At 44.4% G+C, this 17,705-nt stretch overlaps 1 protein-coding gene across 1 annotated transcript in view; it reads left to right on the forward strand.

Annotated features, from left to right (window-relative positions):
- iglon5 (IgLON family member 5) overlaps window positions 1-13,790 on the forward strand; it is a 137,220-nt gene extending 123,430 nt beyond the window's left edge. Inside the window, exons 5-8 of the mRNA XM_083760705.1 lie at window positions 3,675-3,806; window positions 4,145-4,265; window positions 9,154-9,305; window positions 10,591-13,790. Coding sequence (XP_083616831.1) covers window positions 3,675-3,806; window positions 4,145-4,265; window positions 9,154-9,305; window positions 10,591-10,694 — 509 coding nt within the window. The 3' untranslated portion in view covers window positions 10,695-13,790. The remainder of the gene's footprint in view (window positions 1-3,674; window positions 3,807-4,144; window positions 4,266-9,153; window positions 9,306-10,590) is intronic.
- Window positions 13,791-17,705: the final 3,915 nt, after the last annotated feature.

Here is a 17,705-nt window from a genome sequence, read left to right on the forward strand (position 1 = left end):
TCGATTTTTCAAAAATAGCAGACCTACAAGCTCGTATCGCGCCACTCGGTGGCGCGATATGAGCTTGTAGATCTGCTATTTTTAAATAGCTAAAGCATAACATGATGCTGACACCAAAATGGGTGCCCGTTCAGAATGGGTTAAACTAACTGTCATATCAAATGTTTCCCAAGGTGCTTGCTGGGGCCATAGATATAAGAAATGCTAGATGGCCCACCCACGCTGCTGGCCAATGGAGAGAGAGGGCCTAAAGTCAATCTTGCAATGACTTTAGGCCTGTCCTTCATATTGGGACATAACATGAATTGTTTTCTAAATCATTTTGTCATGCTAGTCAGTGGCCTCTGTTCTAGCCCATACATTGCATTTTGGATGTCTCCCGATTTCATTCAAGTAGCCGAGATCTCTGATCTTCTGGCTACATACTATGTATTCACAGACACAAGAGCACTGTTTACCCTATAATGTTACCTATAATGGTTTTCATTGTTGCTACACTTAAAAATATAAAATGTGTGAACTGTGAACCCATATAGTCATAATCATAGCTATGTAGGTATTTGGCACAAAACTTGAGGTATGACATTTTTGATCACACAGCCCCAGAAAGTAATACATTAATTAATGAATTCAATTAACTTAACAGTAATTGAAAATGTACCTATTATTTTATAATGGACGATTGACTTTTCGGGCAAGTGCACATGACCTTAGGGCAAGTAGAACATCACCTGAACTTGAAGTGAAGTGCCATGAGTCCTTGTGTCAACCCCTGAGTGAATCTGCATCTATTCTGAGCCCATCAGCTACACCCGCTGACGACGAGCTTTGTAGATCAGATGTGCAGAGAAATCAAGCACCTGGTAGACACACACACACACACACAGCAGCTAGAAAATACTACAGTTTCACTGCAGGGCAGACCTGACCCCCTTTGATCCTTTTATTTCACTCCCTTTCATTCCCACGTCTACCTCTTGTCTCATGTGCGATCCAACAATCTCTAGTGGTCAGGAGTCAGGCTCCTTTAGAAGCCGTAAGTGGATGATGGAGCTGTATTTTACGGGGCATTGTTGGAAGGCTAGGGGTTCTGTTAGAGTCAGATACCATCTCCCACCGGACCAGAGCAGCAGGCATTGTGGGGCCAGAACTCTTGTGGGTTTTGGAGAGAGAGAGTGATGAGTAAAAGACAGATGAACGCGGGGGGGGGGCACACCTGGGTTGTGCAGAGTGAGTCTGACACGTCACACACACACACACACACACACACACACACGCCTTCAGAGAATGAACCGTTTTGCTAAAAAAGACCATTCTCTGGCAGTCAGAGAATACCCGACGTATGGGTCTGTTCTGTGTTGAACTCTGCCTTAGTAACTCTTGTCTGCAGAACTTCTTACATGCTTCTCTTTATCATTCTCTCCCTCTCTGTCTCTCGGTCTCGCCTTTAATACTTAGTCCCTCTCTTCCCCATACATACACTGTGTTTTCTCAACCTTACAAACTACTACTCTCCTTGTCTCTCTAATGCATTCTCTCGCGCTCAATTTCTCTCATTTTCCCCCCTCTTCCCTAGTGCTTTTTATTTCTTGGAAGTCATCTGTATCAGACCTCTCTCTGTAATTCCTCCAGTGCTAGCTGTCTGATTCTATCTTTTCATTTTTTTTTCTCTCCCGTTCATCCCCCCCCCCCTGCATCGCCTTCCCCCGCGGGCAGAGCTGGGTGCTCAGCCTGCTCGGCAGAGATGTCGCAAGGGAGCTATATTTATTAGGCTAATGGAATGAGTGAATAACATTGCTGTAAACCCCCCCCCCCCTACACACACTCGCACACACGCACGCACGCACGCACACGCACGCACACACACACACACACACACACACACACACACACACACACACACACACACACACACCCCATAGCCAGCCACCCCACACATCGGAGCCGTCGACAACGACATTGTCCCTACTACTCAGCCTGCCTGCCGCCACGGCAGCAGCTGCGAATAATCGTCTCCAGCTCAGTAGCCATGCTAATAATCCTCCAGTATAATCTTCAATTAGAAGCCGCCGCGCTAATCTCTGACAGGAATTATCGTGCCGTTTAGCGTCTTTTTCTCGCGTGTTTGGCATCGTCGTCACAGACCAGGCATGCTTTATAGGGGCGAGAGAGGATATGTGAGGCATATGTGTAGAACGATTGGGGAGTCTGGTGGTGCGGGTGATTTGTGTGTTTGCGAGGAGAGAATATGAAGGTCCCCTGACTGATGTCGGTTTTGTTTGGGAGGGACTTTGAAAGGGAAAAGTGAGGGGCAATTTAAGCGCTGGATTTCCTTGTTAGCGGCAAGATTATGTATTATGTCGTGTTCCACAGTCTGGCTTCTTTAATGGGGTAAGGAGGAGTAAAGAATAAAAAAAGGCTTAATGGTTTCAGAGGCTGTGAGACAGCTGGCTGCCGAGACTTGCGGCGGCAAGGGGAGGGCTGCACTCTTATTTCTCTCTCTCTCTGTTCCTTTCTCTCATTCTTTCTTTTTCTCTCTGTCACTGTCGTTCTAATAACACACAACATCCATTCCCTTGCACACAGAAAGCAATAACGTCTTGCCCATCCCCATGACTTTCTCTCTCCTGCAGAGATTCGGTCATTGTCTGCCCTGAGGAAAAGGGGGGGGGGACCGCCAGAGTGCGAGACAGCCTAATTCGCTTTTGGGGGCACCTGGGAGTTTGTCAACAGCAAATAACATCCACTTCTTCTACCATACAAGGCCACACACACGTGCACACCTCGCTGAGAATTGTGTTTGTAAAACTCACAATTTCTCATGAGACCTCAACTGTAATGTTGTCATCGCTGTCTAAGGGGCCACATTCACTCAGAAAGGACAATAGTGGACGATGATAGTGGAGGTATTTGTAACCACAATACATGTAAAGTATACCGCTCGATACCAAGCAGCGATACTGCACGTTTATACTGAGCCATGCAGACTAACCCTAACAATAGGCAACAAAGTAAAGTGGATGTATTCTGCTTTTCTCTATCTGAGAAATCCTCCAAGATTCAATATTCTTTATTGTTAAGTCACATATACTATTATGAGAGAGTAAAATCCTTCCAACAAGCCTTGGCAGCCAAAGGGCTTAACACTTCCAGGGCTATGTGAAAAAGCCACGAGTGATGCTGTTCAAATGCTTTGAGGTCACATGTGGCGCTTTCAGTATTGAAGCTCATACCCGATCAATGTATCAACTTGATAGCTCAACGTATCGTCGCATCCCTAAATGCTCTGTCTTTAGGTTAGCTGTTAGAATAGGCTGCCCTGCCCTTTTTGAAATCTCAGTCACTCTCAGTCAAAGAAAGATAGGTAAGTTACGTTAAGTTAAGTTAACACCTTCTTGATCCTGAGTTGAATGCCTGTCTTTACTGCAGGCGGTAAAAGAATACAGATAGAGACACAACAGAAGGGAGCAGATTTAGCGGATATCCGGCTCAACCACAAAAGAAAGAACACTTCACAGATCCTAGATCCGTAGTCGTGTCCCGTATACGGAAACACACCCCGATCTGCAAGCTGTGAGCTTTGCTATTTTTGTCTCTCGTATTATGATGTGTGAAGACATGAGTCATCACTCAGCATACATGGGTACGTTTGGGCCTGTGCTCTGTATCCTCAGATGGCTTGGTGAGTGATGGTGAGTTCCTGGACATCACAGAGATCAAGAGGCAACAGGGTGAGGACTACGAATGCATAACCAACAATGGAGTGGCCCCGCCTGACAAACACAAGGTCAAGGTCACGGTCAACTGTAAGTAAACCTATCCTCACTGTACACGCACGCACGCACGCACGCACACACACACACACACACACACACACACACACACACACAAATAACTCAGCTCCCACTCACCCGCCCACAAGATAACACAATCATGTATTAATGATAATATATGTACATGTTATGCATTAGTATGTATGAATTAATGTGCTTTTTAATACATCTCAATTGTGTTTTATGTTTTTCTCTTTGACCTTGTGTGATTTACCTGCAACAACCTGACTCTTCAAGTTGTACACTATAACCGTTTAATTCTATCCTTATGTCTGGCCATCCCTGCCCCCCACCTTCCCCCCACCCACCAGACCCACCCATGATCACAGATGTGAAGAACATGCCGGCCCAACTGGGAAAAACGGCCATCTTGCGCTGTGAAGCCATGGCGGTGCCCACAGCCTCCTTCGAGTGGTACAGAGACGACCGCAGGTGAGACTGTGGCCCACTCACAAATTTAACCCTTTGAAAATTGGCTCTCGTCTGTTGGCCCGACCTTTGGTATCGCCATGTGTCCGCCATAACTAAAATTGCCATTTTGTATTCTTCTGTAGTGAACAGAAACAACATTACGATGGGCCAGAGACCATTTGTTTTTTTTTGTTAATAGAGTATGGGCCAGCAGGAGGTCACTGTTATTTATGAGCAGTTAGATTTGACTATTATTAGCACAAGGTGAAACAGGAACCGTGTTTGGAGGTGCGGTGTGCAGGAACCAGTGGCATGAGGAAAAGAGAACATGTAAATGAGAGAAAGAAGGGAGCCTATCGCTATACGGTATATAATATAATAGTACATTTTTTACCCTTTCCACCAGCAAAGTTCAAGTACTGCATGATGCAACAATATCTTCATTGGGGCCCAAATACAAACAGAAAGTCGGAATAGAGGATTTGACCATATCAGCACCACGGACAGAGACACAGTGAGCTGGGCTAAGTAGTGGTCAGTATTAAGCAAGCCGTGGCTAGAATAAGATAAACATATTATTGTCTCCACCAGGCCGAAGGCATGTGGGGAGAGTATGTTTTGCACTCCGTCCGTCCGTGTGTCCGTCCGTGTGTCCGTGTGTCCGTGTGTCCGTGTGTCCGTGAACAGCTAATCTCGGCCACCGTTAACCCGGTCGATGCCATATTTTGCACACACACTCCCTGGATGCCAACCATGAACCTCTGCCCCAAACTTTCCAGAACGGCCTGTTATAGCGCCACCAGGAGGCCGCTTTGTGCAAAACAAGTTTTTGCACAGTACACCTACAGATTTTGTCCAAACATCACGCAAATTGGTACACAGTCTCTCTAGAGCCATTCAACCAAACCGGTCTTTCAGATTTCTCAGACTCCATCCTGATTGGTTAAGATTGGCTTCCAAAATTCACAGGAGTGCTCAGTTTCAAACAAAATGCTGCAAATCATGAACACATCGCGTGATTTCCGTGAAATTGTGCGCCCACATTCCCACTAGGCCGAGGACGAAATGCCACATGAACAATTTCAACTCAGCCTCAAGGTGGCGCTATAACTGGCCCAAAAGTGTTTTTACCTCTAACTGCACGGATCTGTGGATAACTTTGTATGCCAACTCCCTAGAGGCCAAGGAAAAACCTTTGCCTGGAATTTTTCACATCTGCTCTTTATAGCGCCACCAGGAGGCCGACATATGTAAAACACATTTTCTATTATTACTCCTTCAGATTTTATCCAAATTTCACGCAAATCGGTACACATGATCTCCATAGTCATGTGATCAAGACAGGTTTGTTTGATTTCTCATATTCCATCCTGATTGGCCACGATTGGCTCCTACAGTTTTCAGGAGTAGCAAATGGCCACAACTCCTCAACGCAGCGTCCGATTGCGATGAAACTGTGCACGCATATTCCCACTAGGCTGAGGAAGAATCCTGGTGGAGACCTGTGCCGATTGGCACTTTATCTAGTTAATTCTGGATTAATGTTCTTTTATCAAATCTCGTGTTCTCGGGAATGGCCAAGGTGGGTTTAATAGCTTCCCTTGAGATATCTCAAGATTGGCATAGATTGTGTTAATAAATAGATTTCCTGGCTGTCTTGCTCTGACAGCCCATGCTTCCCGGTCAGAAACGTACTCTGTGCTCTTTAGATACCTCAATATAATTATATAGTGTGCACATTAATTATTTGACATAGGTCACATTCTTCAAAGATAGTATTCATACATATCATCATACCACCCTGCACGTATTGACTGATGGTGCCTAGAATGTGAGGTATGTATCTGAGTGACCTTACCTTGGTTATTGTGGCCGCCTGTTACAGCCCAGCCACAGCAACCTAAAAACTGCTTGTTCAAATATACAGCAAAGACAAGACAGTCAATCAAATCAAGAAGTCACATAATCAACCAACTGCCTAGAATGTTTATTTAACTATAGCTGTTATGAAGAAGATAAATCAATCACTCGTGTATTTGAATGGCATTCAACAAGCCCTGTGTTCAGCAAAATCCTCAACAATATTGTTATACTCCTGGGCTCTGATACTTTCAATGGACAGCATAGCCAGCATAGCCAGCGCATTCAGCCTCCCCTGCCCCCATGCTGGAAGGTCACAGGTAATGTCAGAAACAATAGCAGGGCAGTGCACTCCTCACCAAAGGTGGATGTTACAGAGTAATGATCTACAATCAGCATTTTGACAAGTTGGAAGACTGAGGACTGCTGCTCAGCCTCTGTTGTAAAACAGACTGTGAATGGCCAGAGTTATGCAGGGAATGTCCCTGTTGTAGTGACCTTGTCACATACTGTTCTAGGTCATCATCACCTACAAGCTGAAGAGGGTCATGCGATGTACTGTAGGGCCTCGCATAGTGAATCTTTGGTCGATTATTATGTCCAGACTGGCAATGAAAAAGTTGACTCTGAAATAGCTTTCTGGGTTGGATAAGCGCTCGCTATCTTCACAAAGCCCGTCAAAATGACATTTTACTTTTCTTATTCTTACATTTCCAAGGGTGTTCTGAGCTTCACATTTGTCTGCAAAGCTGCAAGCTGTTGTCTTTTTCGGTACCGGTCCTCAGACAAGATCTGTGGTTATCTCCAGCAATTCCATTGCCTTCTGTTATGTCTGTGTTTGTGTCTCGTATTAGTTTAGTGACAACATTCACAATCTGCGAAACTTTAGTTTGCGGAGAACCGCTAGAAAAAAGAAACAATGTCTCTATTGTTTTCTCCAATCCCGCTGCCTCACCACGCTCATCGTTCTTGTCACCGATCAGCGCTGCTTTTGTCAGTGCTTTCATTGCATCTATCTACATCTGTACCTACAGTACAACACCGGCAGTGGGTGAGGCATTGAAGGCATGAGTCATTTCAGCAGTTCTCTACAAAACGGAGAGTTCTGTGGTGATGCCTGGTGAAGCACGGTACACCTTTTAATACGGTTGCCAAAGAACAAATCATTGCTGACTGGCAGAAATCTTGTCACATTTTCACGTTTTTTTCTTAACCCATTCTGACCGTGCACCCATTTTGGTGTCAGCATCATGTTATGCTTTAGCTATTTAAAAATAGCAGATCTACAAGCTCATATCGCGCCACCGAGTGGCGCGATACGAGCTTGTAGGTCTGCTATTTTTGAAAAATCGAAGAGCCACTGACATTTTTATAATCTGATCTCAGGTCAGAATGGGTTCATCAGACCAGTGTGTGTCCGGCGGAAACCTCGTATGAATCTGATCTCAGGTCAGAATGGGTTAAATGAATGCCCGATCTTATTCAGTATGAAAGACAGTATTGCGCAAAAGTAGAGAAGATCTGCAGATCTATCTAAGCTGCACGACGTGGCCCGGTGCAATGCGTTTTCAGCTTTGCTCTTGTCAAATACATGCATCCACCATAATGATAAATGCATTGTAGGTGCCACATCACAGACGGCAGCGATGCGGATGCCAGCCCCGATCTGCTGCATTGCTAGGAGGGGGTTCTGCTGGAGACTGTAAAAATACAAGTTTCGCCATCGTCTCCTGTTCCTTTCTCTCTGTGGTCTTTTCTTACTGCCACTTTGATGTTTGAAAGGTGTGATCGCTCAGCTAGCAAATGCTCACTGCTCAGATTGTCTGATATTTAGATTTTGCGCCCGTAAACTAATTACCGTATAGATTTTTATATATAAATGTTCGTCAGGTGTATAGCACCTAGCGAAGCTCACAGCGAAATGCGTCGTGCTAATAACCCATTCTGACCGGGCACCCATTTTGGTGTCGGCATCATGTTGTGCTTTAGCTATTGAAAAATAGCAGATCTACAAGCTCATATCGCGCCACCGAGTGGCGCGATACGAGCTTGTAGGTCTGCTATTTTTGAAAAATCTAAGACACTTTTAGAATCTGATCTCAGGTCAGAATGGGTTCATAATGAAACTGTCAGGATGTAATAGACATTTTTAGAATCTGATCTCAGGTCAGAATGGGATAAATAAGTTGATGCAGTAAGTTGTTTGTCTCTGTTCCCTGGAGTGTGAGTCCCTTCCTTGGAAGGTTTTTCTCTTTTTTGATGTCTATGCCTGCTAACTAGACTTGCACCTACGGGTCTTTTTGGATGTGCAGGAGTCCCTTTTTTGTCTCATATATATATATATATATATATATATATATATATATATAGAGAGAGAGACAGAGAGAGAGAGAGAGAGAGAGATTTTATGAGTGGTGCCAGCCACTCCTATATGTGACTATGTGTATACTGCCTGTGTTTATGTCTGTGTTTTTTGCACACACACAGTACCACGCCAATAACACTGGATGGCACTGTTGAGCAGCGTCACACACGCACGCACGCACACACGCACGCACGCATGTAGACTTATAGCATTTCTAAGTAGACTTTTTATGATGTATTGCCATGCTTTTTGTTCTTGCTTAATGTAAGTCACTCTGGATTAAGAGCATCTGCTAAATGCCTAAATTGTAAATTGCATATCATGACATTTTGTTAGTATAGATTGCTACAGAATATTTGACCAAAACCGTATACGTCTCAAATGGCAGTATGGCACCATTTGTAATTTCGTGTGAGTTCTTTGAACACTGGTGTACCTCCGACGTGGCAATCTGAATAACTTAGTTGCAAGTGATTCGTTCAACACTCCACTGGAGATCCCCCACCCCCAGGGGCCCTAATGCACTCCACACCGCTGAGAAGAATGTCTCTATGTACTGTATGACAAATCTCTGCTACTGTAGTTGCGTTACTCCTCGCATCCTCTGACTCTCACACTTTTTGTCTTTTCATCCTCTGTCTCTGTCTATATCCCTCGTTGTGTCTTTCACGCCGTATTCCCCAGGCCGGTGGAGAACGACAACACCCTGAGGATCAAAAACGAGAAAACGCGATCGCTGCTGCTCTTCACCAACGTGACAGACAAACACTTTGGCAACTACACCTGCTTCGCCTCAAATCGTCTGGGAAATTCCAATGCGAGCATGCTGCTGTTTAGTAAGTTAACAGACGCGTATGCGCATGTGACACGGCTCACACAGTATGTGCATGCACTCAAACACACACTCACGCACGGACAAATTCACTTGCCCCCTCGCGCAGTATGTGTCTCGCATAAGCACTCACGTGCGTAGAAAAAACTGTCTTCCTCGTGACTGTATCGACCTGACAGCGCTGGTATACTCACACATGCAAGTATATACACAATGACACACTGCGTTTCCCTCCTCTGTTTTATTTCTCCTCTATGCACAGTGCATCGTTTTTCTTCCCCCCCCCCCCCCGCCATTTTCTTTATTCTCCGCCCCATTAGAGCTTCGCCTGTCTATATTACCTCCACTCTTACTCGCTCACGACACACACACACACACACACACACACACACACACACACACACACACACACACACACACACACACCACACATTCTCACTCTGTTCTGTCCTCTCTTAAGAAGTTGTCATTTCTCTCCCAGCCCCAATTCACATTAGCCGTCCCCAGTGACTGATCCCCCGGTCCCTTCCCTATAGCCCCCTTTACAACCGCAACCTCCCCTATTATACCACTGTCGTGGAAAAAACGGCATTACCATCCTAAGTGACTCCTCCATCTCCTTTTCATTCCTTCAGCCATTATCTCGGGGCCCAGTCTTCCTCCAGTGAGTCCGCCCCATACATCTCCGCCGCCCCCCCAGCCACACCCCGTTGGCATTTTACGCTGCAGCCCACTGCCGCTCCTCCTGTCAGCCTATATCTCTCATCCGTCCTTCCTTATCCTCTTTGCCATCATTAGAACATTCTGGAGAAAAGAAAAAAACACCCTATCACTGGCGTTCCAGACCAGGCACGGAAAATCAGAGGTCATAATCAAAACGTTTCGTGACATCCCTATTGGTGTGCCAAGTCACTGCCCTGACATTCCCTCCAACAGCCACCCCTCTGCCTCCTCTGCCTTCTGTGACTTTTTACAAGGCATTTCTGGCTGCCTCCTAGTAGTATATTAGTATAGACTAGCTGGTATAGACTCAATGTAACGTGCAAACATTGTTCATGTTGTTTTGTGCATGGTCCCCTCTTTAATAACAATTCCCAGTTTCACAAAATGGCTGTTTTGAACGTTTGTCTGTCTGTCTGTCTGTCTGTCTGTCTGTCTGTCTGTCTGTCTGTCTGTCTGTCTGTCTGTCTGTCTGTCTGTCTGTCTGTCTGTCTGTCTGTCTGTCTGTCTGTCTGTCTCTTATTTCCTGTCTTTCATTCATGTCCTTTCCTCCCTCTCTCTCCCTGCAGGGCCGGGGGCGGTGTACGGGGGAGCGGTCACCCTCCACATGGGGATGAGCGCTGCGGTCGGAGTCTGGCTGTCACTCTCCGTCTCTCTTCTGCTGAAGATGTAAAAAAAGAAAAAGAAAAAGAGGGTTTGACCGGAAAGCGTCCCTTAAAGCCCCCCCCCCCCCCCCCCCCCTGTCAGCAGAAGGAAGAAGGAAATGAAAAGTTCTTTAATTACGAACCCATCACTGTGAACAACAAAAAAAGAGAATATGCATTGCACCAGGAGCCATTGTCGCATCAAACATTCGTTCAAACACTTTACCCTCTCTGCCCCAAACCCCGCCCGCAACCCCTCAACCCCCAACCCCTGTCCCACCCCCCCAATTATCCATATCTAGCACACCTGCACCATCACTGCATTTCTCTCTCTCTCTTACTCTCTCTCTCTCTCTCTCTCTCTCTCTCACTCTCTGTCTCTCTTCCTATCACCAACCTTGCCATGCAGTTGGATCTTGGCGAGGTGCTTCCTTAACCTTCCTCCTCACCTTTTATTTGCCATGACAGTCACCGTGGTGATGTCGATAGAGTGTTGTATGCTATCACCGATGATCACTGTCTCGGTGATAGATATGGGTGAAAAAAAAACAGATAATCTAACAACGGGACAATAATTTATGTAATATAAATAGACTAATGACTACTACAATGTTTGCCTTATGGAAATGATACTTCAAATAGGTGTAATATGGATGATATTTATGGGTTTGATAGTGATATTGTAAATGGATGGTCGTGTGACTTTTCGAAGGTTTTCCTTCGGGCCATGTGACACGTCACCCTCTGATCACACACACACATACACACACACACACGCATACACACACACACACACACACACACACGCACACACACACAAACGTATGGCTTTCTGATGTTAACCGTGTGGCAGTGACACTGCTTCGAATGATGTCAAAATGTATAGAAGGGCGGGCTGTGAGGGTGCCACACTCAACTCCCTCCGTTACGTTATTTGGGAGCTTTATACAAAGCTTACGCATGTGAGGAGACCCCCTCACCGCCCAGGCCCTTTCCGACCTCCTTTAAGTGTACTCTGTCTAGTCTTACCCCCGCCCCCCCAAAACCCCTCCGACTTCCCTTTGCATTGCTATAGTGTTATGTGCTCCACTCCCCCCGCCGCCTCCTCTCTCTTCCTCCTCCCCCCCCAGTGTAAATAAACGCAGTATATACGGAGAGGCAGAAGCTGGCAACCTCAGTTGCTCCGGGTGCCAAAAACTCCATCTCCCATCAGCCCCCTCTTACTACTGCTCTGCTCCGGTTTTCAGAAGCAAGAAGAGACTTGTGTCAGTGTCTCCTGCTTCAAAAGCTGTGGCTCCATCAACCTTGTCGCTTGTTGATAGCATGTACCGGTTAGAGATGTTCCTGTTGTTGAGTCCATACTCTCCTCCCTCCAGTCACCCCCCCCCCCCCCCCGCCCTCCTTCTCCCTGCACTGTCTGTTTTTACTCTGCAAGGTTAACTGCTTTTACTTTTTTGGTGTTAATAATACTACCGAATAATGATGTTAATAAGTATTTGAATAATTATGAATAGTAATTCCATGTGAGAAAAAAAAAAAGAACAAAATCCGATGGTAATGAGCCGTGTGTGGGAATAATAATTTTTGTACTTTTTGCTCTGAGAAGTCACACTCATTGAACAACTAACAGAAGAAATTGTAAAGTTTTCAAAGTGATGTGCTCTATTTTGCCATGACAAGCTTTTTGAAAAAAAAAACAACACACATTTTTAAACCGTTCAAGGGATTCTTTTCATCCAAAACGAGGAGCAGTCGATGAAAGTGTAATATAATTTGTAATGTTTTATGTATTTGACTTTTTTTTTTGTCATGCTGTTAACTGTATTATATGCACATTATACATCATATTTGTCCACTCATATCATGTGTCTCTCTCAGACCAGCTATAGATAAAAGATCGGAAACAATGTAAAGTCTCTGGCCCGTGACTGTATAAGCCGGTCCCTATTCGGCCGGAGCGCTGGGAAGATAAAGATGTGATTAGCAGTTATACCTGTGGCTAGCTAAGTGAAGAAGCCTGCCCACCCCCCCTCTCTCTCTCCCCCCCCCCCCCCTCTCCACCCTGCCCCTCCTGCCAGCCTGGGATGGCCCCATAAATCAAACTCAATCCCGCCACTGACAGCCTGGAATTCTCTTCAAGGACAACCTTGCATTGGTGTGCCACATCCCCTTCTCAAATGTGTTCCCACGACATGCAGGTATCGGCCCTATATGACACCCCCTCCCCCAAACACACACACACACACACACGCACACACGCACGCACGCACACACATGTACACACACACACACGCACGCACACACGCACACACACACACACACACTATGTCCAGACGCCAGTGAAACTCCCCTTCTTCACAGAAACATCGTCACATCGCTGTGGCTATATGCAAATGCACCTCATAGAGCCTCTGGACGAAGAGATGGTTTCACCTCAGCTGAACTGCGACTATCCCTGTGACCTTATACATACTCAGTATTCAGTACGTTTTGTCAGAATGTGTTTTATGTTTGCTTTTGTTTGAAATCAGCAATAACCCCCAAAACTACTACTACTGTGCGAAAAAAGGCATCAGATTACTGTATGGTTCAAGCTGTGTGTGATATGTTAACCGGTTGCCATTGACAAGCTGTAAACAAGTATGTTTGTTGTTGTAATATTGCTCCGTACAGTACTCTTAAAGATGATGTTGAAGCGCTGTTTAAACAGCATGTAATCTAAAACAAAACATGTTGTGCTCAAGGGGTCTTGTCGCTGAACAATGCCCTCTGAGGTGTAATCAATCTTTGTCAAGCGTTGTCACACAGACAAGTATGACAAACCAGATCAGTTGTACACATATTCTGTTGCTCGGAAAATTACAATGGACTCCATTTCCAAAGCACAAGAGCAGGTAATTTGGTCAGTGCTTCAAATTTTCTGTCCCAGACGCTTTTTTTCTTCTCTCATAGCCTCTCCCGGTCTCTCTCTTTTCGACATAATGTAATGCACCGTTCCATGTCAGCAGCACCCTGCTGGGTTTGTCAGTGGCATAATAACATCTGTATGTACATAATCTGTCCTTGATGAAGAAAAAAAGAAGAAAAACAAAAGAAAACAAAAAATAAACATACTGTCATGTTTCTCAATGTGGGTTTGGAAGAAAAAAAAAGAAGCACGTCAATGTTAGTTCATGGGTGGATTTTGAAAAAAAAGAAAAAAGAAAAAAAGACAGACGGGAAGCAAAGCATTGTATATTGTGGATTTTTTTGGGGGGTTTTATCGCATTCTGAACGGGCAGCCATTTTGGTGTCGGCGTCATGTTATATGCTTTAGCTATTGAAAAATAGCAGACCTACAAGCTCATATCGCGCCACCGAGTGGCGCGATAAGAGCTTGTAGGTCTGCTGTTTTTGAAAAATCGAAGAGCGACTGACATTTCTAGAATCTGATCTTGGGTCAGAATGGGTTCATCAGACCAGTGTGTGTGTGTCCAGTGGAAACCTCGTATGAATCTGATCTCAGGTCAGAATGGTTTTATCGGTGGAAGTATCCAGGAGCAAAGAAACAACAGGGCAAACTGGAATGGGGATATAAGTGGACATTTGTACGGAAAAATGGCAACAATAACAAGTGTCACGGCGAGTCATGGAGTGTAAATGATGGCTGCAGGTGGGAGAGAGAGGAAGGAAGGTGGCAGGGTGGGATCCCGGATGCATACCGCAAGGGCATCCGTGGAGCTGTTCTGAAATCAGTTAGGTCCACTGTGTGCACCACGGGAGGAGACCTTCACTATACAAACCACAGCGCTCTGGGGCCACAGGGAGATGGGATGACAGTAACCAGACAGTGAGCAATCCTTTGTTTAGGAGGAATACAGGCAAACACTCATGTTTCAAAGCTTTATCATGCCCCCCCCCCCCACACCCCCCAAGGAAGGCATACCACAAGTTATTTATGGTTACTCTATACGAATAGCATTTACATAGCTTTGATCACAAATACAGTATGGCCTATACTATTGGTTGGATGAATTTATAACCCTCTGTGGCAGAGGTTCAGTTATTCTATAGTTAAAAGAAAAAATATTGCTTGGTGTATAATTACATGGAGCACACCCTGGTGTGAATGTATTGATTTATTGACTTATGTAGTTGAATAATTATGGTGGCAGCACTCAGACGCACGAGACAAAGCTGTGAATGCTGTGCAATTGCGCATATAGTTGCAGTATGTGTGGCACTGTTTTTCATGTCCATAAATATGTCCATTTTAGAGTATGGGCTTGTAAAGTACTAGTTTGAGTTGCATTCAACATGTCAATAATCAGCAGAGTGGAGTTTAGCACCTTTCTTTCTCATCACCTTAGAATTGATAAGTCACAGAATTTGTTCATCGACTGCAATCAACCACAATAGGCTTTAGTGGCATTTTGAAAAGAGGCCAATGACATGGTGGCAAAATATCAACTGGAAGCAGGTGTGAATGTAGTCTTCTCTCGGTTTTATACTGGACCATAGTCGGCTCTAATACCTTATATTACCCTACAGAGAATAGATCCTTGACAGACTCAATTCAAAACGCAATGGTTTAATCAATACATTCGACAGAATAGCTTTGGAATAGAGCAATTTCTCCCAGGCCGCTGCACTACCAGGTCCTCCGAAGCAGGATTGATCAAGTGTCTATGGAGCAGCCTTAGTATAGAGAGGCATAATTCATCATGCTTGATACAAGACACCCCTAATTGTGCATTGATTTTTAGGCCCTTCCCCGAAACTATTTGGCTGAGCTATAATGTCAGCAGAGTAAACTGTGTGTTCAGAGGCAGACAATGAACAATGAATAATTTAGCTCTTCTTTTCAAGTCAGTCCAAACAGTGAGGATTGTTTATCCCTCCCTGCTATTGCTGGTTAATGTATGTTTGCCATACGAATTTGCTGGGGTCTTACATTGCAATACACCGCATTATATTTGATTAAAATGATTGAGGTGTATAAGATGTCGGTTTTTAAAGTGTCAGTATTGATACTATGTATCTGCAGGCATATCTCTCTGACACACATAGTCACTTGCTCAATGTACAGTAGAAAGCAAAAATATAAGCTAAGGGCGGAAATGATGGAAATATAGTAAATGTGATGGGTAGAAAATATATTTAATTTATTTATTTTATCGTGACAGACTATCAGGCATAATATTCTGTATACAGTATGTGCCAACAGGAGTTCACATGCAGAGTAAAGCTGGATTATGGCTTAAATCCCCCTTTGCCCTTTACAGCATAGCCTGTTTGAGTCTCATATTTCCAAAAAGAAATGTTAACCCGTAATCTACAGGGACGCTCACTTCTCATGGGCAAATTTAATGACCCTTTTAGGCATAGGCTACCAGTAGTTTTCCATGTCTACAGTTAATGATCTTATCGATAGACAGCATGTTAGGCAGTACTGAAGCAGAATGAGGCTTTGAGAACACAAAGATGCTTCGCACCATGCTTCAGACGCAGACAGAACAAGATGTTTTTCTCTGGTCGGTAAAGGATGAACCTGACATAACTGTACAGGCTGGTTCATGGAGAACTATGCAGTGAGACAGATACAGTAGGTGATAGATAGATAGATAGATAGATAGATAGATAGATAGATAGATAGATAGATAGATAGATAGATAGATAGATAGATAGATAGATAGATAGATAGATAGATAGATAGATAGATAGATAGATAGATAGATAGATAGATACGGACGGACGTACGGACGGACGGACGGATGGATGGATGATTTTGTGCTGTCATTCATTTACTATACATATTTTAATTGTATTTTTGGAAAAAGATGCAGTTTGGCTTTAGTGTACAATATTAGTCATGCCCACCTCCTTAAGTAACCACAGATGGTTCCTTGCCAATCATCACCCCGAGAATGCGAGCGTCTGGCTAATTAGCAGTGTCGCTCAATCCACCAGTTGAGCATCGCAGCATGAAACAGGGTGGCATAAAACAAGAACACAAAGGAGGAATCTCGCCCACTATGCCTCCTTTAGTCATTAAGTCGCCCACCTCACGTCTCCAACACACAGAGAGAGAGAGAGAGCCCCATTACTTGGCCTTTCTGAATCAACATCCCACGCCTTGGTATTTCCCTTGTCAATCATGTAGGGGGTAAATATTGGTTTTGCTGCTGAGGACTGTAAACTTGGAAAAACCTGCCTTTCACTTACCACAGCATCAACTCGTGTTTTTGCTTATTCTTTTTTTTTATATTGCATTGATTTATTTTCCAGGCATGAGGGGGTAGGAAGGGACTCTGTTTAGAATATGAAGCCACTGAGGCAGACTATAGTAAGTGTCTTATTAGCCTATAAAATGTTTGCAGGTTGTACTACATGGCAAGGCTGTTATGGAGGCAAGGCCAACATGCACACATGCATTGAATGTTAATGAAATGTCATTTTGATTAATCTGGAAATTAATAACATACGAGTCCAATGCACTACATTAGTGTGAGGACGTCTTAAGTCTATATAATTGACACATTCGCATGGTACGGTTGCTGCTTGCCGGAAAATATTTGGGTGATTGGGTGGTGAGTATCTCTCTCTTTGGCTGCTGTTGTTTCCTTCCCTTCCTGTCCTTCTGCTCTTTTTTGTGTGTGTGTGTGTGTGTGTGTGTGTGTGTGTGTGTGTGTGTGTGTGTGTGTGTGTGTGTGTGTGTGTGTGTGTGTGTGTGTGTGTGTGTGTGTGCGTGCGTATGTGTAGCCTACAGAGCATGTATGTGTATTCTGTGATGATTCCAGGGTAGTCATTTTGGTTTTGTTCAACCCCAGACCTCAGTTTCTTCTCCTTGCTACTGTATGTATTACTGTGTGTTTTTAAGCATCGTGTCAAAGGAACCACATACCGTAGAATAGTCACTGAACAGATGAACTAAACATTTGTCTTCCACCCCCTGTATGTTTTTTTTTTCTTCCTGTGCTGTGATGATTAAGCCTCTTTTGATAAATTGAATTGCCAATCTGTCTGACTTTTTTTTTTCTTCTCGTATTTTCTTTTTAGGA

This window comes from Protomyctophum parallelum (genome assembly GCF_964188405.1).
Source record: "Protomyctophum parallelum genome assembly, chromosome: 3".
Lineage (NCBI taxonomy): Eukaryota > Metazoa > Chordata > Actinopteri > Myctophiformes > Myctophidae > Protomyctophum > Protomyctophum parallelum.